This window comes from Lonchura striata, chromosome 2 (assembly GCF_050655825.1).
Source record: "Lonchura striata isolate lonStrDom1 chromosome 2, ASM5065582v1, whole genome shotgun sequence".
Taxonomy (NCBI): Eukaryota; Metazoa; Chordata; class Aves; order Passeriformes; family Estrildidae; genus Lonchura; species Lonchura striata.
In genome coordinates this window covers 156444281-156469684 of record NC_140704.1, presented here as the reverse complement: position 1 = coordinate 156469684, position 25404 = coordinate 156444281, and the positions used below count along the sequence as shown (strand labels likewise).

Genomic DNA, 25404 nt, shown 5'->3' with positions numbered 1-25404 from the left:
ACCGGGGGCTGCAGCAGCGCCAGGAGGGGTTGGGGACAATCAGGAGGGGTTGGGGACACGGGTGACACTCACGTGTGCCACCGGGGGCCGCAGCAGCGCCAGGAGGGGTTGGGGACAGAGGTGACAGGGTGACACTCATGTGTGCCACGGGTGGCAGGAGCAGGGACAATCAGGAGGGGTTGGGTTGGGTTGGGACGGGTTGGGGACAGTCAGGAGGTGTTGGGGACAGTCAGGAGGGGTTGGGGACACGGGTGACACTCAGGTGTGCCACCAGGGACCACAGCAAGGACAGTCAGGAGGGGTTGGGGACACGGGTGACACTCAGGTGTGCCACCAGGGACCACAGCAGGACAGTCAGGAGGGGTTTGGTTGGGTCAGGAGGGGTTGGGGACAGTCAGGAGGGGTTGGGGACAATCAGGAGGGGTTGGGGACAGTCAGGAGGGGTTGGGGACACGGGTGACACTCACGTGTGCCACCGGGGGCCGCAGCAGCGCCAGGCGCGGGGCGCGGCCGCCGTAGGTGTCCCCCTTGAGGGTGAAGGTGGCCAGGTGGCCGTCGGCGCTGAGCAGCACCCCGAAGGGATCGGCCACGGCGCAGTGCACGATGGGCGAGCCCAGGTCCACGGGGACAAAGTGCAGCTGGGTCACTGCGGGGACAACGGTGTCACCAGGGGGTCACAGCGGTGTCACACCCCCTGTGTCACCCAAACCCACGGGGACAAAGTGCAGCTGGGTCACTGCGGGGACAGCGGGGTCACAGCGGTGTCACCAGGGGGTCACAGCGGTGTCACATCACCCCTGTGTCACCCAAACCCATGTGGGGACAGCAGTGACACAACAGTGTCACCAGGGGGTCACAGCAGTGTCACATCACCCCTGTGTCACCCAAACCCACGGGGACAAAGTGCAGCTGGGTCACTGTGGGGACAACGGTGTCACCAGGGGGTCACAGCGGTGTCACATCAGTGTCACATCACCCCTGTGTCACCCCAAACCCGTGTGGGGACAGCAGTGCCACAACAGTGTCACCACGGGGTCACAGCAGTGTTACACCCCTGTGTCACCCAAACCCACGGGGACAAAGTCCAGCTGGGTCACCGTGGGGACAGTGGGGTCACCAGGGGGTCACAGCGGTGTCACCAGGGGGTCACAGAGGTGTCACATCACCCCTGTGTCACCCAAACCCATGTGGGGACAGCAGTGCCACAACAGTGTCACCATGGGGTCACAGCAGTGTTACACCCCCTGTGTCACCTGCCAATGTCACCTGTCACTGCAGCCCCAAGAATGGCCCAGCAGTGTCCCCCTGGTGCCACCCTCTGGTGTCACCTCTTCCTCTGCCGCCCCCTTGACGTCACACCTGGGGACACAGCAGGGCCTGTGTGACACCCTGGTGTCACCCCAGGTGTATCCCAGGTGTGTCCCAGGTGTTCCCAGGTGTGTCCCTGTCCCCAGGTGTGTCCAGGTGTGTCCCAGGTGTGTCCCTGTCCCCAGGTGTGTCCCCAGGTGTCCCCAGGTGTGTCCAGGTGTGTCCCAGGTGTTCCCAGGTGTGTCCCTGTCCCCAGCTGTGTCCCTGTCCCCAGGTGTGTCCAGGTGTCCCCAGGTGTATCCCAGGTGTGTCCCAGGTGTTCCCAGGTGTGTCCCTGTCCCCAGCTGTGTCCCTGTCCCCAGGTGTGTCCCTGTCCCCAGCTGTGTCCCTGTCCCCAGGTGTGTCCCTGTCCCCAGGTGTGTCCCCAGGTGTCCCCAGGTGTGTCCCAGGTGTGTCACTCACCGCCCTGCAGCAGCCGCAGCCCCAGCAGTGACACCTGCACGATGAACTGGCCCTGGCCCAGGTGTGTCCCAGGTGTCCCCAGCTGTGTCCCTGTCCCCAGGTGTGTCCCCAGGTGTGTCCCTGTCCCCAGGTGTGTCCCTGTCCCCAGGTGTCCCCAGGTGTGTCCCAGGTGTGTCCCCAGGTGTGTCCCCAGGTGTGTCCCTGTCCCCAGGTGTGTCCCTGTCCCCAGGTGTGTCCCCAGGTGTCCCAGGTGTGTCACTCACCGCCCTGCAGCAGCCGCAGCCCCAGCGGTGACACCTGCACGATGAACTGGCCCTGGCCCAGCTGTGTCCCCAGGTGTGTCCCAGGTGTGTCCCTGTCCCCAGGTGTGTCCCAGGTGTGTCACTCACCGCCCTGCAGCAGCCGCAGCCCCAGCGGTGACACCTGCACGATGAACTGGCCCTGGCCCCAGGTGTGTCCCAGGTGTCCCCAGGTGTGTCCCTGTCCCCAGGTGTGTCCCCAGGTGTGTCCCCAGGTGTGTCCCAGGTGTGTCCCCAGGTGTGTCCCCAGGTGTGTCCCAGGTGTGTCCCCAATGTCCCAGGTGTCCCCAGGTGTGTCCCCAGGTGTGTCCCCAGGTGTCCCCAGGTGTCCCAGGTGTGTCACTCACCGCCCTGCAGCAGCCGCAGCCCCAGTGGTGACACCTGCACGATGAACTGGCCCTGGCCCAGCTGTGTCCCAGGTGTCCCCAGGTGTGTCCCTGTCCCCAGGTGTGTCCCCAGGTGTCCCAGGTGTGTCACTCACCGCCCTGCAGCAGCCGCAGCCCCAGCGGTGACACCTGCACGATGAACTGGCCCTGGCCCCAGGTGTCCCCAATGCCCCAGGTGTGTCCCTGTCCCCAGGTGTCCCCAGGTGTGTCCCCAGGTGTGTCCCCAGGTGTCCCCAGGTGTGTCCCAGGTGTGTCACTCACCGCCCTGCAGCAGCCGCAGCCCCAGTGGTGACACCTGCACGATGAACTGGCCCTGGCCCCAGGTGTCCCCAATGCCCCAGGTGTGTCCCTGTCACCAGGTGTGTCCCAGGTGTGTCCCCAGGTGTGTCCCCAGGTGTCCCCCAGGTGTGTCACTCACCGCCCTGCAGCAGCCGCAGCCCCAGCGGTGACACCTGCACGATGAACTGGCCCTGGCCCCAGGTGTGTCCCCAATGCCCCAGGTGTGTCCCTGTCCCCAGGTGTGTCCCAGGTGTGTCCCAGGTGTGTCACTCACCGCCCTGCAGCAGCCGCAGCCCCAGTGGTGACACCTGCACGATGAACTGGCCCTGTCCCCAGGTGTGTCCCAGGTGTGTCCCCAGGTGTGTCCAGGTGTGTCCCAGGTGTGTCCCAGGTGTGTCCCAGGTGTGTCACTCACCGCCCTGCAGCAGCCGCAGCCCCAGCGGTGACACCTGCACGATGAACTGGCCCTGGCCCAGGTTCCCCGCGAACACGGTCGGGCCCTGCGTGGCGAAGCCGCTCGTGTCCAGCTCCAGGATCTCCTGGCCCGTCTGCAGGATCTGGGGACATCGGGGACATCAGGGACATCGGGGACACTGAGGGGACACTGGGGGCATTGGGACACTGGGGGGACATTGGGGACATTGGGGGGACATTGGGGGGACATTGGGGGGACATTGGGGACATTGGGGGACATTGGGGGCATTGGGGACACTGGGGGGACATTGGGGACATTGGGGGGACATTGGGGACATTGGGGGGACATTGGGGGACATTGGGGGGACATTGGGGGGACATTGGGGACATTGGGGGCATTGGGGACACTGGGGGGACATTGGGGACATTGGGGGACATTGGGGGACATTGGGGGCATTGGGGACATTGGGGACATTGGGGACATTGGGGACATTGGGGGACATTGGGGACATTGGGGGGACATTGGGGACATTGGGGACATTGGGGACATTGGGGGGACATTGGGGACATTGGGGACATTGGGGACATTGGGGGCATTGGGGACATTGGGGGGACATTGGGGACATTGGGGACATTGGGGACATTGGGGGCATTGGGGACATTGGGGGGACATTGGGGGGACATTGGGGACATTGCGGGGATTGGGGACATTGGGGACATTGGGGACATTGGGGACATTGGGGACACTGGGGGGACACTGGGGACATTGGGGGGACATTGGGGACATTGGGGACATTGGGGACATTGGGGGGACATTGGGGGCATTGGGGACATTGGGGGGACATTGGGGGCATTGGGGACATTGGGGACATTGGGGACATTGGGGACATTGGGGACATTGGGGACATTGGGGGGACATTGGGGACATTGGGGACATTGGGGACATTGGGGGGACATTGGGGGGACATTGGGGACATTGCGGGGATTGGGGACATTGGGGACATTGGGGACATTGGGGACATTGGGGACACTGGGGGGACACTGGGGACATTGGGGGGACATTGGGGACATTGGGGACATTGGGGACATTGGGGGGACATTGGGGACATTGCGGGGATTGGGGACATTGGGGACATTGGGGGGACATTGGGGACATTGGGGACATTGGGGACATTGGGGACATTGGGGACACTGAGGGGACATTGGGGGGACATTGGGGGCATTGGGGACATTGGGGGGACATTGGGGACATTGGGGGGACATTGGGGACATCAGGGACACTGGGGACATTGGGGGAGTTTGGGGACATTTGGGACACTGGGGACATCAGGGACATCAGGGATATTGGGGACATCAGGGGGTTTGTGGACATTGGGGGACATTGGGGACATTGGGGACGCGGCACCCACACTGCCACCAGAACATGGCTGCCGTCCTCAAGGAGGGACATGGGGACACTGAGGGGACACCGGGCAGGGCCAGACCCCAGGGTGACCCCAAATCCAGGTCACTGTCCCTTGGGGACACGGGGACAATCAGGGGACACTGTGGGGGACGGAGCCCTGGATGTGGCAACCAGGGAAGTCCCCAAAAACATGTCACTGTCCCCACGATGCTCCCTGTCCCTCACCATGGTGGAGTCCTCGCGGCTCAGGATGAGGAAGCCCTGTCCCCATGTCCCCATGGTGTCCCCATGATGTCCCCATGATGTCCCTCACCATGGTGGAGTCCTCACGGCTCAGGATGAGGAAGCCCTGTCCCCATGGTGTCCCCATGTCCCCATGGTGTCCCCATGATGTCCCTCACCATGGTGGAGTCCTCGCGGCTCAGGATGAGGAAGTCATGTCCCCATGTCCCCATGATGTCCCCATGGTGTCCCCATGGTGTCCCCATGATGTCCCCATGGTGTCCCCAAGATGTCCCCATGATGTCCCTCACCATGGTGGAGTCCTCGCGGCTCAGGATGAGGAAGCCCTGTCCCCATGTTGTCCCCATGTCCCCATGGTGTCCCCATGATGTCCCCATGGTGTCCCCATGTCCCCATGATGTCCCCATGATGTCCCCATGATGTCCCCAATGTCCCCATGATGTCCCCATGGTGTCCCTCACCATGGTGGAGTCCTCGCGGCTCAGGATGAGGAAGCCCTGTCCCCATGGTGTCCCCATGTCCCCATGGTGTCCCCATGATGTCCCCATGGTGTCCCCATGTCCTCACCATGGTGGAGTCCTCGCGGCTCAGGATGAGGAAGCCGTGCCGTTCCTCGTCCTCCTCAGAAGTTTCCGGAGCCGCCGTCGCCGCCTCAGGCTCCGCGCTGGTCCCCGGGGCCACCTCGGGCTGGGGGGACAGAGCCTCGGTGGGGACAGGGGACACGGGGACGGGGGACATGGGGACGGGGGACATGGGGACACAGAGGACACGGAGGGACGTGGGGATGTGAGGGCACATGGGACACGGGGACAGGGGACACAGAGACACGGGGACACAGGGGGATGACACACGGACACGGGGACACAGGTGACACAGGGACATGGGGACACAGGGACACGGGGACACAGGTGACAGAGGTGACACAGGGACACGGGGACACAGGGGGATGACACAGGGACACGAGGACACAGGTGACAGAGGTGACACAGGGACATGGGGACAAAGGTGACACAGGGACACAGGTGACAGGTGACACAGGGACACGGGGACATGACACAGGGACACGGGGACACAGGTGACAGGTGACACAGGGACACAGGGACACAGGTGACACAGGGACATGGGGACACAGGTGACACAGGGACATGGGGACACAGGTGACAGAGGTGACACAGGGACATGGGGACAAAGGTGACACAGGGGGATGACACAGGGACACAGGTGACACAGGGACACAGGGACACAGGGACACAGAGGGATGACACAGGGACACAGGTGACACAGGGACACAGGGACACGGGGACACAGGGACATGGTGACACAGGGGGGTGAGACAGGGACGCAGGGGTGACACGGCAACACAGGTGACATGAGAGTGACATGGGGACATGGGTGACACAGGGGGGTGACACACGGACACGGGAGTGGCATGGGGAACACAGGTGACATAGGAAGGACGACACAGGGATACAGGGGACACAGGGGGGTGACACAGAGGGTGACACGGGGACATGGTGACACAGGGGGGTGACACAAGGACATGGGGGTGACAGGGGGGTGACACAGGGACATGGTGACACAGGGGGGTGACATGGGGACATGGTGACACAGGAAGGATGACAGGGACACAGGGGTGATGGGGGTGACACAGGGGGTGACATGGGGACATGGTGACACAGGAAGCATGACACAGGGACACAGTGGGGTGACGGGGGTGACACAGGGGGTGACACAGGGACACAGAGGGGTGACACGGGGACACAGGGGGTGACATGGGGACACACCTGTTCCCGCGGGGGGGGCGCGGTGACCGTCCACATGTCGTAACAGCCGGGCAGCTCGAAGGTGGTCACAACCTGCGGCCGGATGCTGCGCTGGGGACAGGGACAGGGAGTGACAATGGGACGGGGACGGGGACAGGGAATAGGGACGGGGACAGGGACAGGGACAGGGGACAGGGACAGTGACAGGGATGGGACAGGGACAGGGATGGGACAGGGACAGGGATGGGACAGGGACAGGGACAGGGACAGGGACAGGGACAGGGACAGGGACAGGGATGGGACAGGGACAGGGACAGGGACAGGGACAGGGACAGGGACAGGGACAGGGATGGGACAGGGACAGGGATGGGACAGGGACAGGGACAGGGACAGGGACAGGGACAGGGACAGGACAGGGACAGGGATGGGACAGGGACAGGGACAGGGACAGGGGTGGCAGTCAGGCATGGGGACAGTTCTGAGGTGTCCCTGGGGGGTACAGGCGGGTTTTGGGGTGCACCCCACAGGTTTTGGGGTGTCCCTGGGGGGTACAGGTGGGGTTTGGGGTACCCCACATGTTTTGGGGTGTCCCTGGGGGGTACAGACGGGTTTTGGGGTATCCCTGGGGGGTACAGGTGGGGTTTGGGGTACCCCACAGGTTTTGGGGTGTCCCTGGGGGGTACAGGCAGGTTTTGGGGTGTCCCTGGGGGGTACAGGCAGGTTTTGGGGTGTCCCTGGGGGGTACAGGCGCACCCCAGACTTTGGGGTCACCCTGGTTCACCCCAGCCCTGCTCTGGCACCGGGATCGGCCCCCCGGGAACCTCCCGCGGGGGGACTGGGCGGTGCGGGGGGCTCGGGGGGATTTGGGGTTCAGGTTTGGGCTTTGGGATTTTGGGAATTTGGGAGAGATTTGGGTTTGGGGGGGGATTTGGGGTTTGTGGGGGGGCCCACAGGGAATTTGGGGTTTTGGGGTTCAGGTTTGGGCTTTGGGATTTTGGGAATTTGGGAGGGATTTGGGTTTGAGGGGGGATTTGGGGTTTCTGGGGGGGTCCACAGGGAATTTGGGGTTTTGGGGTTCAGGTTTGGGCTTTGGGGTTTTGGGAATTTGGGAGGGATTTGGGTTTGGGGGGGGATTTGGGGTTTGTGGGGGGGCCCACAGGGAATTTGGGGTTTTGGGGTTCAGGTTTGGGCTTTGGGATTTTGGGAGGGATTTGGGGTTTGTGGGGTTTGGGGGGGATTTGGGGTTTTGGGGGAGTCCAGGAGGGATTTGGGATTTGTGAGGTTCACAGTAGATTTGGGATTTTTGGGGTTCTGGGGGGTTTTGGGATTCAGGGGGGATTTGGGGTTTTGGAATTTGGGGGGAATTTGGGGTTTTGGGGTTCAGGGGGGACTTGGGGTTTGTGGGGTCCACAAGGGATTTGGGGTGCAGGGGTGATATGCAGTTTTGGGGGTTCAGTGGGGGTTTAGGGTTGGGACTTCAGGGAAGGGTTTGGGGTTTGTGGGGTCATGGGGATGTTTTTGGGGTGTTTTTTTGGGTTTTTGGGATGTTTTTGGGGTGTTTTTGGGGTTTTGGGGTCCCAGGGATGTTTTTGGGGTGGTTTTTGGGGTTATGGGGATGGTTTTGGGGTGTTTTTGGGGTGGTTTTTGGGTTTTTGGGTACCTGCAGCACGGTCAGCGCCCCGTTCTTGCCGTAGCCCGAGCACAGGGAGGGTTTGGGGCTATGGGGGTTTTGGGGTCCCAGGGCTGGTTTTGGGGTGTTTTTTTGGGTTTTTGGGATGTTTTTGGGGTGTTTTTGGGGTTTTGGGGTACCTGCAGCACGGTCAGTGCCCCGTTCTTGCCGTAGCCCAAGCACAGGGAGGGTTTGGGGCTATGGGGGTTTTGGGGTCCCAGGGATGTTTTTGGGGTGGTTTTGGGGTCCCAGGGATGTTTTTGGGGTGGTTTTTGGGGTCCCAGGGATATTTTTGGGGTGTTTTTTGGGGTTTTTGGGGTTATGGGGATGTTTTTGGGGTGTTTTTTGGGGTTTTTGGGGTTATGGGGATATTTTTGGGGTGTTTTTGGGGTGGTTTTTGGGGTTATGGGGATGTTTTTGGGGTGTTTTTGGGGTGTTTTTGGGGTTTTGGGATGTTTTTGGGGTGTTTTTGGGTTTTTGGGATGTTTTTGGGGTGTTTTTGGGGTTTTGGGGTACCTGCAGCACGGTCAGTGCCCCGTTCTTGCCGTAGCCCGAGCACAGGGAGGGTTTGGGGTTACGGGGATTTTGGGGTCCCAGGGATGTTTTTGGGGTGATTTTTTGGGTTTTTGGGATGTTTTTGGGGTGTTTTTGGGGTTTTTGGGTACCTGCAGCACAGTCAGCGCCCCGTTCTTGCCGTAGCCCGAGCACAGGGAGGGTTTGGGGCTATGGGGGTTTTGGGGTCCCAGGGCTGTTTTTGGGATGTTTTTTTGGGTTTTTGGGATGTTTTTGGGGTGGTTTTTGGGGTTTTTGGGATGTTTTTGGGGTGGTTTTTTGGGTTTTTGGGATGTTTTTGGGGTGTTTTTGGGGTTTTTGGGTACCTGCAGCACGGTCAGCGCCCCGTTCTTGCCGTAGCCCGAGCACAGGACGATCTCCAGGTCGGGCTCGGGGCTGTTCTGGAACTGTGGAGACAGCGGGGTCAGAGCTGGGGTCATTGGGGTCAGCTTTGGGGTGCAGGAATTTTGGGGTACATTTTGGGGTTTTTGGGGTACATTTTGGGGTACATTTTGGGGTTTTTGGGTCCCTTACCTCCTTGGACAGGAAGACCAGGTTTGGGGTACATTTTGGGGTTCTTGGGGTGGATTTTGGGGTGGATTTGAGTGTTTTTGGGGTGGATTTTGGGGTACATTTTGGGGTGGATTTTGGGGTTCTTGGGGTGGATTTTGGGGTGAATTTTGGGGTTTTTGGGGCAGGTTTTGGGGTGGATTCTGGGGTTTTTGGGTACATTTTGGGGTCTCACCTCCTCGGAGAGGAAGGCCAGGTTTGGGGTGGGTTTGGGGTGGATTTTGGGGTGAATTCTGGGGTTTTTGGGTACATGTTGGGGCCTCACCTCCTCGGAGAGGAAGGCCGGGTTTGGGGTGGATTTTGGGGTGGATTCTGGGGTTTTTGGGGTGGATTTTGGGGTCTCACCTCCTCGGAGAGGAAGGTCGGGTTTGGGGTGGGTTTGGGGTGGATTTTGGGGTGAATTCTGGGGTTTTTGGGGTGGATTTTGGGGTCTCACCTCCTCGGAGAGGAAGGCCGGGTTTGGGGTGGATTTTGGGGTGAATTCTGGGGGTTTTGGGTCCATTTTGGGGTCTCACCTCCTCGGAGAGGAAGGCCGGGTTTGGGGTGGGTTTGGGGTGGATTTTGGGGTGAATTCTGGGGTTTTTGGGTCCATTTTGGGGTCTCACCTCCTTGGAGAGGAAGGCCGGGTTTGGGGTGGATTTTGGGGTGAATTCTGGGGTTTTTGGGTCCATTTTGGGGTCTCACCTCCTTGGAGAGGAAGGCCGGGTTTGGGGTGGATTTTGGGGTGAATTCTGGGGTTTTTGGGTCCATTTTGGGGTCTCACCTCCTCGGAGAGGAAGGCCGGGTTTGGGGTGGGTTTGGGGTGGGTTTTGGGATGAATTCTGGGGTTTTTGGGGTGGATTTTGGGGTCTCACCTCCTCGGAGAGGAAGGCCGGCTCCCCCATGGCAGCGTTGGCGCAGGGCCCGATGTTGAGGATGCTGTCACACACCTGGCACGGGGACACCGCGGCCACGGGGGACACGGGTGACACAGGGGTGACACAGGGGTGACACATGGGTGACACATGGGTGACAGGGAGGTGACACAGGTGACACACAGGTGACAGTACCTCGAAGGAGTAGGTGGCCAGGTTGGGGTGACAGGGGGGTGACAGACAGGTGACACAGGTGACACACAGGTGACACAGGTGACAGTACCTCGAAGGAGTAGGTGGCCAGGTTGGGGTGACAGGGGGGTGACAGACAGGTGACACAGGTGACACACAGGTGACACAGGTGACAGTACCTCGAAGGAGTAGGTGGCCAGGTTGGGGTGACAGGGGGGTGACAGACAGGTGACACAGGTGACACACAGGTGACACAGGTGACAGTACCTCGAAGGAGTAGGTGGCCAGGATGGGGTGACAGGGGGGTGACAGACAGGTGACAGGGAGGTGACACAGGTGACAGTACCTCGAAGGAGTAGGTGGCCAGCTGTGTCCCCGAGGCCGCCTCGCTGCCGTACACCTCGATCTCGTCCACCTCGTCCTGCGCCTGCGGCTTCCCCCCTGCCAGGGGACACAGCTGTGTCACCCGTGTCACCCCCTGTGTCACCCGCTGCCATCCCGTGTCACCCGTGTCACCTACTGCCGTCCCCTGTGTCACCCCGTGTCACCCGCTGCCATCCCCTGTGTCACCAGGTGTCCCCCGGTATCCCCAGTGTCCCCAAAGGCCCCCAGGTGTGCCCCCAATGTCCCCCAGGTGTCCCCAATGTCCTCCAGGTGTCCCCAGATATCCCCAGGTGTGTCCCCAATGTCCCCAGGTGTCCCCCAGGTGTGTCCCAAGTGTCTCCAGTGCCCCAAAAGGTCCCCAGGTGTGTCCCAGCTGTCCCCAGGTGTGTCCCAGGTGTCTCCAATGTCCCCCAGGTGTCCCCACCTGCCCACGGCCCCGATGGCTCCGAGCGTTTCTTCTTCACCGGGGGCTCCTCCTGGGGGGCAGGGACAGGTTTGGGGTGCCCAGGTGTGACTTGAGGTGCCCAGGTGAGTTTTGGGGATCCCCAGGTGAGTTTTGGGGAGCCCAGGTGAATTCTGGGGTGCCCAGGTGAATTTTGGGGTGTGATTTCGGGTCTCACCTGTCTGTCAGGCCCCTCCTTGCCCGCTCCAGCCGGGGGCTCTGGGATGGGGATTTTTGGGTCCCAGGGTGGGTTTCAAGGTCCCCCCAGGTGGATTTTGGGGTCGTGGGGAGGGTTTTGGGGTGCCTAGGTGAATTTTGGGGTGCCCAGGTGAGTTTTGGGGTCTCACCTGTCCATCGGGCACCTCCTTGCCCGCCCAGGCCAGGGGCTCTGGGATGGGGAATTGAGATCCCAGGGAGGATTTGGGGTTCTTTGGGAGGGATTTTGGGGTGCCCAGGTGAGTTTTGGGGTGCCCAGGTGAGTTTTGGGGTGAGTTTTGGGGTCTCACCTGTCTGTCGGGCCCCTCCTTGCCCACCCTTATCCAGGGGCTCTGGGATGGGGAATTGAGATCCCAGGGAGGATTTGGGGTTCTTTGGGAGGGATTTTGGGGTGCCCAGGTGAATTTTGGGGTTCCCAGGTGAATTTTGGGGTGCCCAGGTGAATTTTGGGGTGTGATTTCGGGTCTCACCTGTCTGTCAGGCCCCTCCTTGCCCGCTCCAGCCGGGGGCTCTGGGATGGGGAATTGAGATCCCAGGGAGGATTTGGGGTTCTTTGGGAGGGATTTTGGGGTGCCCAGGTGAGTTTTGGGGTGCCCAGGTGAGTTTTGGGGTGAGTTTTGGGGTCTCACCTGTCTGTCTGGCCCCTCCTTGCCCGCCCCGGCCGGGGGCTCCTGCAGCTTCTCCGTGTACCTGAGCAGGAGGGAGTTGCCCAGGCGGGACCCCAGGAACAGATAACCCGGCTCCAGAGGGACCATCTGGGGACACAGGTGTGCCCTGAGCGTCCCCAGGTGTGCCCTGAGCGTCCCCAGGTGTGCCCTGGGCGTGCCAGCTGTGCCCAGCTGTGCCCAGGTGTGCCCAGGTGCTTACACAGGTGGTGAGGACGGAGGCGGCCGCTTTGTCGAAGTGGAAGGAGCGCACGGAGCGCATCCCATCTGTGATCAGCGTCAGCACGTAGCTGGGATGGGGAGGGGACAGCTCAGGGGGGGACAGGGGACACCCCAAACCCTCGGGGACACCCCAAAATTCCTTGGGGACACCCATGAACCCTTGGGGACACCCCCAAATATTTGGGGACACCCACAGAAAAACCAGGCACCCCCCTCCTTGTCCCAGGGACGGAGCGCATCCCGTCCGTGATCAGCGTCAGCACGTAGCTGGGACGGGGAGGGGACAGCTCAGGGGGGGACAGGGGACACCCCAAACCCTCGGGGACACCCCAAAATTCCTTGGGGACACCCCCAAATATTTGGGGACACCCCCAGAAACACCAGGGACCCCCCCTTGTCCCAGGGACAGAGCACATCCCATTTGTGATCAGCATTGAGACAGCTGGGACAGGGAGGGGACAGCTCAGAGGAGGACAGGGGACACCCCAAACCCTCGGGGACACCCCAAAAGCCTTGGGGACACCCCAAAACCTTGGGGACACCCCCAAATATTTGGGGACACCCCCATAAAAACCCAGGACCCCCCCTTGTCCAAAAGAACAGAGCTCATCCTGTCCCCAACCAGCTCCAGGACATGGCTGGGACAGGGGGTGGCACTTCGGGGGGGGGGACATGGGACACCCCAAATCCTTGGGGACACCCCAAATCCTTGGGGACGCCCCCAGACTCACATCTCGCCCCCCTTGAGTGAGATGACCATCTTGTCATAGGAGATGAAGGTGGCCTGGGCACAGTCCAGAGTGATCCTCACGCCCTCCTGGACCCCTGGGGACAGGGACAGGGACAGTCACAGCAGGGACGGGGACAGGGATGGGGACAGGGACAGTGACAGGGGACAGGGACAGGGACAGTCACAGCTGGGACAGGGACAGGGACAGTCACAGCAGGGACGGGGACAGGGGGACAGGGACAGAGGACAGGGACAGTCACAGCAGGGACAGGGATGGGGACAGTCACAGCAAGGACAGGGGACAGGGACAGTCACAGCTGGGACGGGGACAGGGGGACAGGGACAGGGGACAGGGACAGGGACAGGGACAGGGAGGGACAGGGACAGGGATGGGACAGGGACAGGGACAGGGATGGGACAGGGACAGGGATGGGACAGGGACAGGGACAGGGAGGGACAGGGACAGGGATGGGACAGGGACAGGGACAGGGATGGGACAGGGACAGGGAGGGACAGGGACAGGGATGGGACAGGGACAGGGACAGGGATGGGGACAGGGACAGGGACAGGGAGGGACAGGGACAGGGAGGGACAGGGACAGGGATGGGGACAGGGACAGGGACAGGGACAGGGATAGGACAGGGACAAGGATAGGGATGGGGACAGGGACAGGGACAGGGAGGGACAGGGACAGGGATGGGACAGGGACAAGGATAGGGATGGGGACAGGGACAGGGACAGGGAGGGACAGGGACAGGGATGGGGACAGGGACAGGGATGGGGACAGGGACAGGGATGGGGACAGGGACAAGGACAGGGACAGGGAGGGACAGGGACAGGGACAGGGACAGGGACAGGGGACAGGGACAAGGACAGGGACAGGAGGGGACAGCAGGCCCGGCGGTGTCCCTCACGCAGCGGGAAGACGGTGGTGCCGCAGGTGAGGCTGTTGAGCGCCACCCCGTACGGGGGCACGCTCTGGTTCAGGTACAGCAGCGAGTTCACAGCGAAGATCACCACTCCTCCTGTGACAGGGGGGACAGGGACAGTGTCATTGTCACTGTGTCAGTGTCACTGTCACTGTGTCACTGTGTCACTGTGTCACTGTGTCACTGTCATTGTGTCAGTGTCACTGTCACTGTGTCACTGTGTCACTGTGTCACTGTGTCACTGTCACTGACCGATGGGTTTGGGCAAAGGCAGTGCCTGGGTACAGTCGAAGGGCAGCGAGCTCAGGGACCCTGTCACTGTCACTGTGTCACTGTCACTGTGTCACTGTGTCAGTGTCAGTGTCACTGACCGATGGGTTTGGGCACAGGCAGTGCCTGGGTACAGTCGAAGGGCAGCGAGCTCAGGGACCCTGTCACTGTCACTGTGTCACTGTCACTGTGTCACTGTGTCAGTGTCAGTGTCACTGACCGATGGGTTTGGGCACAGGCAGTGCCTGGGTACAGTCGAAGGGCAGCGAGCTCAGGGACCCTGTCACTGTGTCACTGTCACTGTGTCACTGTCACTGTGTCACTGTCACTGTGTCACTGTCAGTGTCAGTGTCACTGACCGATGGGTTTGGGCACAGGCAGTGCCTGGGTACAGTCGAAGGGCAGCGAGCTCAGGGACCAGATGACCGGGTGGACGCGCTGCAGGATGTTCAGCGAGATGGCCACGATGCTGCAGGTGTCCTGTCGCACTGCCACCCTCCTGTGGGGACACCGGTGTCACCTCCGTGCCACCTGGGGGTCACAGACACACCCTGACCCCACCTACAGGTGTCCTGTCGCACTGCCACCCTCCTGTGGGGACACCGGTGTCACCTCCGTGTCACCTCCGTGTCACCTGGGGGTCACAGACACAGCCTGACCCCTCAGCCCTGTCACTCCCTTGGGGACACCCCAATGTCACCAGGGGTGACGGACTGACCCCTGACCCAGACCCACCCTTGTCCCAGTGTCCCCAGTGTCACTGTCACCCCAAACTGGCATTGACCCTGTCCCCAGTATCCCCAGTGTCACCCCAAACTGGCACTGACCTGTCCCAGTGTCCCCAGTGTCACTGTCACCCCAAACTGGCATTGACCCTGTCCCCAGTATCCCCAGTGTCACCCCAAACTGGCACTGACCTGTCCCAGTGTCCCCAGTGTCACCCCAGACTGGCACTGACCTGTCCCTGTGTCCCCAGTGTCACCCCAAACTGGCACTGACCTGTCCCTGTGTGCCCAGTGTCACCCCAGACTGGCACTGACCGTGTCCCCAGTGTCACTGTCACCCCAAACTGGCACTGACCTGTCCCTGTGTCCCCAGTGTCACTGTCACCCCAAACTGGCACTGACCCTGTCCCCAGTGTCACTGTCACCCCAAACTGGCACTGACCCTGTCCCAGTGTCCCCAGTGTCACCCCAAACTGGCATTGACCCTGTCCCTGTGTCCCCAGTGTCACCCCAAACTGGCACTGACCTGTCCCAGTGTCCCCAGTGTCACCCCAAACTGGCATTGACCTGTCCCTGTGTCCCCAGTGTCACCCCAAACTGGCACTGACCTGTCCCAGTGTCCCCAGTGTCACCCCAAACTGGCATTGACCCTGTCCCAGTGTCCCCAGTGTCACTGTCACCCCAAACTGGCACTGACCCTGTCCCTGTGTCACTGTGACCCCAAACTGGCACTGACCCTGTCCCTGTGTCCCCAGTGTCACCCCAAACTGGCACTGACCCTGTCCCAGTGTCCCCAGTGTCACCCCAAACTGGCACTGACCCTGTCCCAGTGTCACTGTCACCCCAAACTGGCACTGACCCTGTCCCAGTGTCCCCAGTGTCACTGTCACCCCAAACTGGCACTGACCTGTCCCAGTGTCACTGTGACCCCAAACTGGCACTGACCCTGTCCCAGTGTCCCCAGTATCCCCAGTGTCACCCCAAACTGGCACTGACCTGTCCCTGTGTCCCCAGTGTCACTGTCACCCCAAACTGGCATTGACCCTGTCCCAGTGTCCCCAGTGTCACCCCAAACTGGCACTGACCTGTCCCTGTGTCCCCAGTGTCACTGTCACCCCAAACTGGCACTGACCTGTCCCAGTGTCCCCAGTGTCACCCCAAACTGGCACTGACCTGTCCCTGTGTCCCCAGTGTCACTGTCACCCCAAACTGGCATTGACCTGTCCCAGTGTCCCCAGTGTCACCCCAAACTGGCACTGACCTGTCCCTGTGTCCCCAGTGTCACCCCAAACTGGCACTGACCCTGTCCTTGTGTCCCCAGTGTCACTGTCACCCCAAACTGGCACTGACCTGTCCCTGTGTCCCCAGTGTCACTGTCACCCCAAACTGGCACTGACCCTGTCCCTGTGTCCCCAGTGTCACCCCAAACTGGCACTGACCCTGTCCCTGTGTCCCCAGTGTCACCCCAAACTGGCACTGACCCTGTCCTTGTGTCCCCAGTGTCACTGTGACCCCAAACTGGCATTGACCTGTCCCTGTGTCCCCAGTGTCACCCCAAACTGGCACTGACCCTGTCCCAGTGTCCCCAGTGTCACCCCAAACTGGCACTGACCTGTCCCAGTGTCCCCAGTGTCACCCCAAACTGGCACTGACCTGTCCCAGTGTCCCCAGTGTCACTGTCACCCCAAACTGGCATTGACCTGTCCCAGTGTCCCCAGTGTCACCCCAAACTGGCACTGACCTGTCCCAGTATCCCCAGTGTCACTGTCACCCCAAACTGGCACTGACCTGTCCCTGTGTCCCCAGTGTCACTGTCACCCCAAACTGGCACTGACCCTGTCCCAGTGTCCCCAGTGTCACTGTCACCCCAAACTGGCACTGACCCTGTCCTTGTGTCCCCAGTGTCACTGTGACCCCAAACTGGCATTGACCTGTCCCTGTGTCCCCAGTGTCACCCCAAACTGGCACTGACCCTGTCCCAGTGTCCCCAGTGTCACCCCAAACTGGCACTGACCCTGTCCTTGTGTCCCCAGTGTCACTGTGACCCCAAACTGGCACTGACCCTGTCCCTGTGTCCCCAGTGTCACTGTCACCCCAAACTGGCACTGACCTGTCCCAGTGTCCCCAGTGTCACCCCAAACTGGCACTGACCTGTCCCTGTGTCCCCAGTGTCACCCCAAACTGGCACTGACCCTGTCCCTGTGTCCCCAGTGTCACTGTCACCCCAAACTGGCACTGACCCTGTCCCAGTGTCCCCAGTGTCACTGTCACCCCAAACTGGCACTGACCCTGTCCCAGTGTCCCCAGTGTCACTGTCACCCCAAACTGGCACTGACCCTGTCCCAGTGTCCCCAGTGTCACCCCAAACTGGCACTGACCTGTCCCAGTGTCCCCAGTGTCACTGTCACCCCAAACTGGCACTGACCCTGTCCCAGTGTCCCCAGTGTCACTGTGACCCCAAACTGGCACTGACCCTGTCCCAGTGTCCCCAGTGTCACCCCAAACTGGCACTGACCTGTCCCTGTGTCCCCAGTGTCACCCCAAACTGGCACTGACCGTGTCCCCAGTGTCACTGTCACCCCAAACTGGCACTGACCCTGTCCCAGTGTCCCCAGTGTCACTGTCACCCCAAACTGGCACTGACCCCGTCCCTGTGTGCCCAGTGTCACCCCAAACTGGCACTGACCCTGTCCCTGTGTCCCCAGTGTCACCCCAGACTGGCACTGACCCTGTCCCAGTGTCCCCAGTGTCACTGTCACCCCAAACTGGCACTGACCCTGTCCCAGTGTCCCCAGTGTCACCCCAAACTGGCACTGACCTGTCCCAGTATCCCCAGTGTCACCCCAAACTGGCACTGACCCTGTCCCTGTGTCCCCAGTGTCACTGTCACCCCAAACTGGCATTGACCCTGTGTCCCCAGTATCCCCAGTGTCACTGTCACCCCAAACTGGCACTGACCTGTCCCTGTGTCACTGTCACCCCAAACTGGCACTGACCCTGTCCCTGTGTCACTGTCACCCCAAACTGGCACTGACCCTGTCCCAGTGTCCCCAGTGTCACCCCAAACTGGCACTGACCCTGTCCTTGTGTCCCCAGTGTCACTGTGACCCCAAACTGGCACTGACCTGTCCCAGTGTCCCCAGTGTCACTGTCACCCCAAACTGGCATTGACCTGTCCCTGTGTCCCCAGTGTCACCCCAAACTGGCACTGACCTGTCCCTGTGTCCCCAGTGTCACTGTCACCCCAAACTGGCATTGACCTGTCCCTGTGTCCCCAGTGTCACCCCAAACTGGCACTGACCTGTCCCAGTGTCCCCAGTGTCACCCCAAACTGGCACTGACCTGTCCCTGTGTCACTGTCACCCCAAACTGGCACTGACCCTGTCCCTGTGTCCCCAGTGTCACTGTCACCCCAAACTGGCACTGACCCTGTCCCAGTGTCCCCAGTGTCACCCCAGACTGGCACTGACCCTGTCCCTGTGTCACTGTCACCCCAAACTGGCACTGACCCTGTCCCTGTGTCCCCAGTGTCACTGTCACCCCAAACTGGCACTGACCGTGTCCCCAGTGTCACTGTCACCCCAAACTGGCACTGACCCTGTCCCTGTGTCCCCAGTGTCACCCCAAACTGGCACTGACCCTGTCCCCAGTGTCACTGTCACCCCAAACTGGCACTGACCCTGTCCCAGTGTCCCCAGTGTCACCCCAAACTGGCACTGACCCTGTCCCAGTGTCCCCAGTGTCACCCCAAACTGGCACTGACCCTGTCCCAGTGTCCCCAGTGTCACTGTCACCCCAAACTGGCACTGACCCTGTCCCTGTGTCACTGTCACCCCAAACTGGCACTGACCCTGTCCCTGTGTCCCCAGTGTCACCCCAAACTGGCACTGACCTGTCCCAGTGTCCCCAGTGTCACCCCAAACTGGCATTGACCCTGTGTCCCCAGTGTCACCCCAAACTGGGCAGTGCCCCCTGGGACCCCAAAACTCCTCTGAGCCCCTGAAGCCCCTAAAATCCCCCAAATTCCCTGAAACGGCCCCAAAACCCCAAAACTGCCCCAGGCCAGCTCTGGTTGGGCTGAGGGAGGAGCAGGGTGGGATTAGGGGTCCATGGGGGAACTGCAGAGGATGGGACCCCCAAAGCCCCCTGAAACTTCCCCAAAACTGCCCCAAATTCCCCCAAATTGTCCCAAAACTCCCATAAATCTCCTCTAAACCCCAAAATGGACTCAGGTCAGCTCTGGTTGGGCTCAAATAGGATCAGCAGGGTGGGCTCACAGTAGCCATGTAAGAACTTCAGGGCCTGGGACCCCTTTTGAGACCCCAAAACCCCCTGAAACCCCCCTAAACTTCCTGAAACCCCCCCAAAACCACCCCAAACCCTCCCCAAACCCCAAAACTGACCCGGGCCAGGTCTGGTTGGGCTCGAAGAGGATCAGCAGGGTGGGCTCGTAGTAGCCATGCAGGAACTGCATGGGCTGGGAGCCCCAAAACCCCCTGAATCCCCCCCAAAACCCCCCCAAACCCTCTGAATCACCCCCAAAACCCCCTGAATCCAACCCTAACCCCAAAACTGACCCGGGCCAGGTCTGGTTGGGCTCAAAGAGGATCAGCAGGGTGGGCTCGTAGTAGCCATGCAGGAACTGCATGGGCTGGGACCCCTCCTGAGACCCCAAAACCCTCCCAAAACCCACTGAATCCCCCCCAAAACCCCCTGAATCACCCCCAAAACCCCCTGAATCCTCCCCAAACCCCAAAACTGACCCGGGCCAGGTCTGGTTGGGCTCGAAGAGGATCAGCAGCATGGGCTCGTAGTAGCCATGCAGGAACTGCATGGGCTGGGACCCCTCCTGAGACCCCAAAACCCCCTGAAACCCACCCAAACCCTCTGAATCACCCCCAAAACCACCCCAAATCCTCCCCAAACCCCAAAACTGACCCGGGCCAGGTCTGGTTGGGCTCAAAGAGGATCAGCAGGGTGGGCTCGTAGTAGCCATGCAGGAACTGCATGGGCTGGGACCCCTCCTGAGACCCCAAAACCCCCTGAAACCCACCCAAAACCCCCTAAATCACCCCCAAAACCCCCTGAATCACCCCCAAAATCCTGCACTGACCCGGGCCAGGTCTGGTTGGGCTCGAAGAGGATCAGCAGGGTGGGCTCGTAGTAGCCATGCAGGAACTGCATGGGCTGGACCCCTCCTGAGACCCCAAAACCCTCCCAAAACCCACTGAATCACCCCCAAAACCCCCTGAATCACCCCCAAAACCACCCCGAATCCTCCCCAAACCCCAAAACTGACCCGGGCCAGGTCTGGTTGGGCTCAAAGAGGATCAGCAGGGTGGGCTCGTAGTAGCCATGCAGGAACTGCATGGGCTGGACCCCTCCTGAGACCCCAAAACCCTCCCAAAACCCACTGAATCACCCCCAAAACCCCCTGAATCACCCCCAAAACCACCCCAAATCCTCCCCAAACCCCAAAACTGACCCGGGCCAGGTCTGGTTGGGCTCGAAGAGGATCAGCAGGGTGGGCTCGTAGTAGCCATGCAGGAACTGCATGTCGATGATGTTGAGCAGCTTCTCGTCCAGCTCCCGCACGTCGATGATGTAGCTGGGCAGGAAACTCGACTTCTGCCTGCGGGGACAGGGGGGGTTCAGGGGGGCCGCCCCGGTTTTGGGGGGCTCGGGGGGGTCCGGGGGGGCCGTCTCACCCCTCTCCCACCAGCCCCTCGTGCTCGTCGGCCAGCGAGTCGCGGCGGAAGGGCAGCACCACCAGGCGCGTGCCGTAGATCAGCATCACCGCGCAGCGCCCGTCGGGGTCCACGCGCACGCGGGGCGTGTGCACGTTCTGCACGAAGCCGTCCTGGAAAAATGGGAATTTCGGGGTTTGGGGCGGCTCTGGAACCCCCAAATCCATCCCATAGCCCCGTGTGCACGTTCTGCACGAAGCCGTCCTGGAAAATGGGAATTTGGGGGTTTGGGGTGGCTCTGGAACCCCAAAATCCATCCCAAAGCTCTCTGTGCACAAAGCCGTCCCTAAAAATGGGAATTCGGGGGGGTTGGGGTGGTTCTGGAACCCCAAAATCCATCCCATAGCCCCGTGTGCATGTTCTGCACGAAGCCGTCCTGGAAAAATGGGAATTTGTGGGTTTGGGGTGGCTCTGGAACCCCAAAATCCATCCCATAGCCCCGTGTGCACGTTCTGCACGAAGCCGTCCTGGAAAATGGGAATTCAGGGGGTTTGGGATCTGGAAAAAGCCCAGAATCCATCCCACAGCCCCGTGTGCATGTTCTGCACGAAGCCGTCCTTAAAAATGGGAATTTGGGGGTTTGGGGTGGTTCTGGAACCCCAAAATCCATCCCAAAGCTCTCTGTGCACACAGCCGTCCTTAAAAATGGGAATTCAGGGAGTTTGGGGTGGTTCTGGAACCCCAAAATCCATCCCAGAGTGACCCCACACCCGCACGCGGGGCGTGTGCACGTTCTGCACGAAGCCGTCCTGGAAAAATGGGAATTCAGGGGGTTTGGGGTGGCTCTGGAACCCCCAAATCCATCCCATAGCCCCGTGTGCACATTCTGCACGAAGCCGTCCTGGAAAAATGGGAATTTGGGGGGTTTGGGGCGACTCTGGAACCCCAAAATCCATCCCAAAGCTCTCTGTGCACAAAGCCGTCCTTAAAAATGGGAATTCAGGGGGTTTGGGGTGGCTCTGGAACCCCCAAATCCATCCCATAGCCCCGTGTGCACGTTCTGCACGAAGCCGTCCTGGAAAATGGGAATTTGTGGGTTTGGGGTGGCTCTGGAACCCCCAAATCCATCCCATAGCCCCGTGTGCACGTTCTGCACGAAGCCGTCCTGGAAAATGGGAATTCAGGGGGTTTGGGGCGACTCTGGAACCCCAAAATCCATCCCAGAGTGACCCCACACCCGCACGTGGGGCATGTGTACGTTCTGCACGAAGCCATCCTGGAAAAATGGGAATTTGGGGGGTTTGGGGTGGCTCTGGAACCCCAAAATCCATCCCACAGCCCCATGTGCCCGTTCTGCACGAAGCCGTCCTGGAAAAATGGGAATTTGGGGGGTTTGGGGCGGCTCTGGAACCCCAAAATCAATCCCAAAGCTCTCTGTGCACAAAGCCATCCTTAAAAATGGGAATTCAGGGGGTTTGGGGCGGCTCTGGAACCCCCAAATCCATCCCATAGCCCCGTGTGCACGTTCTGCACGAAGCCATCCTGGAAAAAAATGGGAATTCAGGGGGTTTGGGGTGGCTCTGGAACCCCAAAATCCATCCCAGAGTGACCCCACACCCGCACGCGGGGCGTGTGCACGTTCTGCACGAAGCCGTCCTGGAAAATGGGAATTCAGGGGGTTTGGGGTGGCTCTGGAACCCCCAAATCCATCCCACAGCCCCATGTGCACGTTCTGCACGAAGCCGTCCTGGAAAAAATGGGAATTTGGGGGGTTTGGGGCGGCTCTGGAACCCCAAAATCCATCCCAAAGCTCTCTGTGCACAAAGCCGTCCTTAAAAATGGGAATTCAGGGGGTTTGGGGTGGCTCTGGAACCCCAAAATCCATCCCAGAGTGACCCCACACCCACACGTGGGGCATGTGCACGTTCTGCACGAAGCCATCCTGGAAAATGGGAATTTGGGGGGTTTGGGGTGGCTCTGGAACCCCAAAATCCATCCCAAAGCTCTCTGTGCACGAAGCCGTCCTGGAAAATGGGAATTTGGGGGGTTTGGGATCTGGAAAAAGCCCAGAATCCATCCCACAGCCCCGTGTGCACGTTCTGCACGAAGCCGTCCTGGAAAAATGGGAATTCAGGGGGTTTGGGGTGGCTCTGGAACCCCTAAATCCATCCCAAAGCTCTCTGTGCACAAAGCCATCCTTAAAAATGGGAATTTGGGGGGTTTGGGGTGGCTCTGGAACCCCAAAATCCATCCCAGAGTGACCCCACACCCGCACGTGGGGCATGTGCACGTTCTGCACGAAGCCATCCTGGAAAATGGGAATTTGGGGGTTTGGGGTGGTTCTGGAACCCCAAAATCCATCCCAAAGCTCTCTGTGCACAAAGCCGTCCTTAAAAATGGGAATTTGGGGGGTTTGGGGTGGCTCTGGAACCCCAAAATCCATCCCATAGCTCCGTGTGCACGTTCTGCACGAAGCCGTCCTGGAAAAAATGGGAATTTGGGGGGTTTGGGGTGGCTCTGGAACCCCAAAATCCATCCCAGAGTGACCCCACACCCGCACGTGGGGCATGTGCATGTTCTGCACGAAGCCATCCTGGAAAAATGGGAATTTGGGGGTTTGGGGTGGCTCTGGAACCCCCAAATCCATCCCATAGCCCCATGTGCATGTTCTGCACTAAGCCATCCTGGAAAAAATGGGAATTTGGGACATGGAGAAACCCCAAAATCCATCCCACAGCTCTGTGTGCACTAAGCTGTCTGGGAAAATGGGAATTTGAGTTGATTGGGGTGGCTCTGGAACCCCAAAATCTGGGGGGATGAGGGAATTTGGGTGGAGGAGGGAATTTGGGGGGATGAGGGACTTTGGGGTGTGGGATTTGGGGGTCTGAGGGGATTTGGGGGGATGAGGAATTTGGGGGGATGAGGGGATTTAGGGGATGAGGGAATTTGGGGGTTGGGATTTGGGGGGATGAGGGAATTTGGGGGGATGAGGAATTTTGGGGGATGAGGAATTTGGGGTTCAGCCCCACCCGCAGCTCCGGCTCCTCGAAGTAGTGCAGGGACAGAGTCTTGAGGTCGTGGGTGCCGGGGTCGTACTCCACCACCGAGAGCTGAGGGAACAGCACCCCAAAATCGGGTCAGGGCACCCCAAAATCATCCACAGCACCCCAGAATCATCTGCAGCACCTTAAAATTATCAACAGCACCCCAAAATCTGAAATTGCACCCCAAAACTGAGTCACAGCACCAAAAAATGGGGTCGTACTCCAGCACTGAGAGCTGCGGGAACAGCACCCCAAAATCGGGTCAGGGCACCCCAAAATCATCCACAGCACCCCAGAATCGGGTCAGGGCACCCCAAAATTATCATCAACACTCCAAAATCATCTACAGCACCTTAAAATTATCAACAGCACCCCAAAATCTGTAACTGCACCCCAAAACTGAGTCACAGCACCACAAAATGGGGTTGTACTCAACCACTGAGAGCTGTGGGAGCAGCACCCCAAAATCGGGTCAGGGCACCCCAAAATCATCCACAGCACCCCAAAATCGGGTCAGGGCACCCCAAAATCATCCACAGCACCCCAGAATCATCTGCAGCACCTTAAAATTATCAACAGCACCCCAAAATCTGTAATTGCACCCCAAAATGGGGTCGTACTCCAGCACCGAGAGCTGCGGGAACAGCACCCCAAAATCGGGTCAGGGCACCCCAAAATCATCCACAGCACCCCAAAATCGGGTCAGGGCACCCCAAAATCATCCACAGCACCTTAAAATTATCAACAGCACCCCAAAATCTGTAATTGCACCCCAAAACTGAGTCACAGCACCCCAAAATGGGGTCGTACTCCACCACCGAGAGCTGCGGGAACAGCACCCCAAAATCAGGTCAGGGCACCCCAAAATCATAGACAGCACCCCAAAAACGGGTCAGGGCACCCCAAAATCATACACAGCACCCCAAAATCATCCACAGCACCCCAGAATCGGGTCAGGGCACCCCAAAATCATCCACAGGACCCCAAAATCGGGTCAGGGCACCCCAAAATCATCTGCAGCACCCCAGAATCATCTACAGCACCCTAAAATTATCAACAGCACCCCAAAATCTGTAATTGCACCCCAAAACGGGGTTGTACTCAACCACCGAGAGCTGCGGGAACAGCACCCCAAAATCGGGTCAGGGCACCCCAAAATCATCCACAGCACCCCAAAATCGGGTCAGGGCACCCCAAAATCATCTACAGCACCTTAAAATTATCAACAGCACCCCAAAATCTGTAATTGCACCCCAAAACTGAGTCCCAGCACCCCAAAATGAGGTCAAACTCCACCAAGAGCTGCGGGAACAGCACCCCAAAAACCCCTTAGGGCACCCCAAAATCATCCGCAGCACCCCAAAATTATCAACAACACCCAAAAATTATCAACAGCACCCCAAAACTGAGTCACAGCACCCCACAGTTAGCAACAGCACCCCAAAATCCACCCCAAAACTGAGTTACAGCACCCCAAAATCATCAACAGCACCCCACAATTCTTAATGGGGTTTTGGGATCTTTTTAGGGGTCTCGTTTTTGAGGTTCTTTGGGATTTTTGGGGGTTTTCTGGGATTCTTTGGGATTTTTTGGGGTTCTTTGAGATTTTTTTGAGGTTCTTTGGGATTTTTTTGCTGTTTTCTGGGGTTCTTTTGGATTTTTTGGGGATTTCTGGGATTCTATTGTGGTTTTCT

General features: G+C 59.8%; 1 protein-coding gene across 10 annotated transcripts in view; it reads right to left on the bottom strand.

Moving 5' to 3' along the window:
• Positions 1–25404, bottom strand: part of CPSF1 (cleavage and polyadenylation specific factor 1) — a 69794-nt gene that overhangs the window by 33767 nt on the left and 10623 nt on the right. For 5 of the 10 annotated variants that reach the window (XR_014953177.1, XR_014953176.1, XM_085572720.1 and 2 more), the window contains exons 5-20: positions 23696–23776; positions 20688–20839; positions 20465–20611; positions 14614–14753; positions 13970–14080; positions 13057–13150; positions 12306–12393; positions 12068–12193; positions 11205–11256; positions 10743–10837; positions 10205–10279; positions 9107–9187; positions 6581–6670; positions 5364–5483; positions 3150–3291; positions 468–646 (exon numbers count right to left, since the gene is read on the bottom strand). Coding sequence is in view for 8 of the 10 variants with exons in the window: in XM_085572720.1 (XP_085428846.1) it covers positions 468–646; positions 3150–3291; positions 5364–5483; positions 6581–6670; positions 9107–9187; positions 10205–10279; positions 10743–10837; positions 11205–11256; positions 12068–12193; positions 12306–12393; positions 13057–13150; positions 13970–14080; positions 14614–14753; positions 20465–20611; positions 20688–20839; positions 23696–23776 (1773 nt within the window). In the remaining 2 variants the exon portion in view is untranslated. Of the gene's footprint in view, positions 1–467; positions 647–2416; positions 2451–2716; positions 2751–3008; positions 3043–3149; positions 3292–5363; positions 5484–6580; positions 6671–9106; positions 9188–10204; positions 10280–10742; positions 10838–11204; positions 11257–12067; positions 12194–12305; positions 12394–13056; positions 13151–13969; positions 14081–14613; positions 14754–19382; positions 19487–19556; positions 20372–20464; positions 20612–20687; positions 20840–23695; positions 23777–25404 lie in introns of those variants that run through there. The other 5 variants (XM_085572715.1, XM_085572716.1, XM_085572714.1 and 2 more) reach the window with 5 other exon arrangements.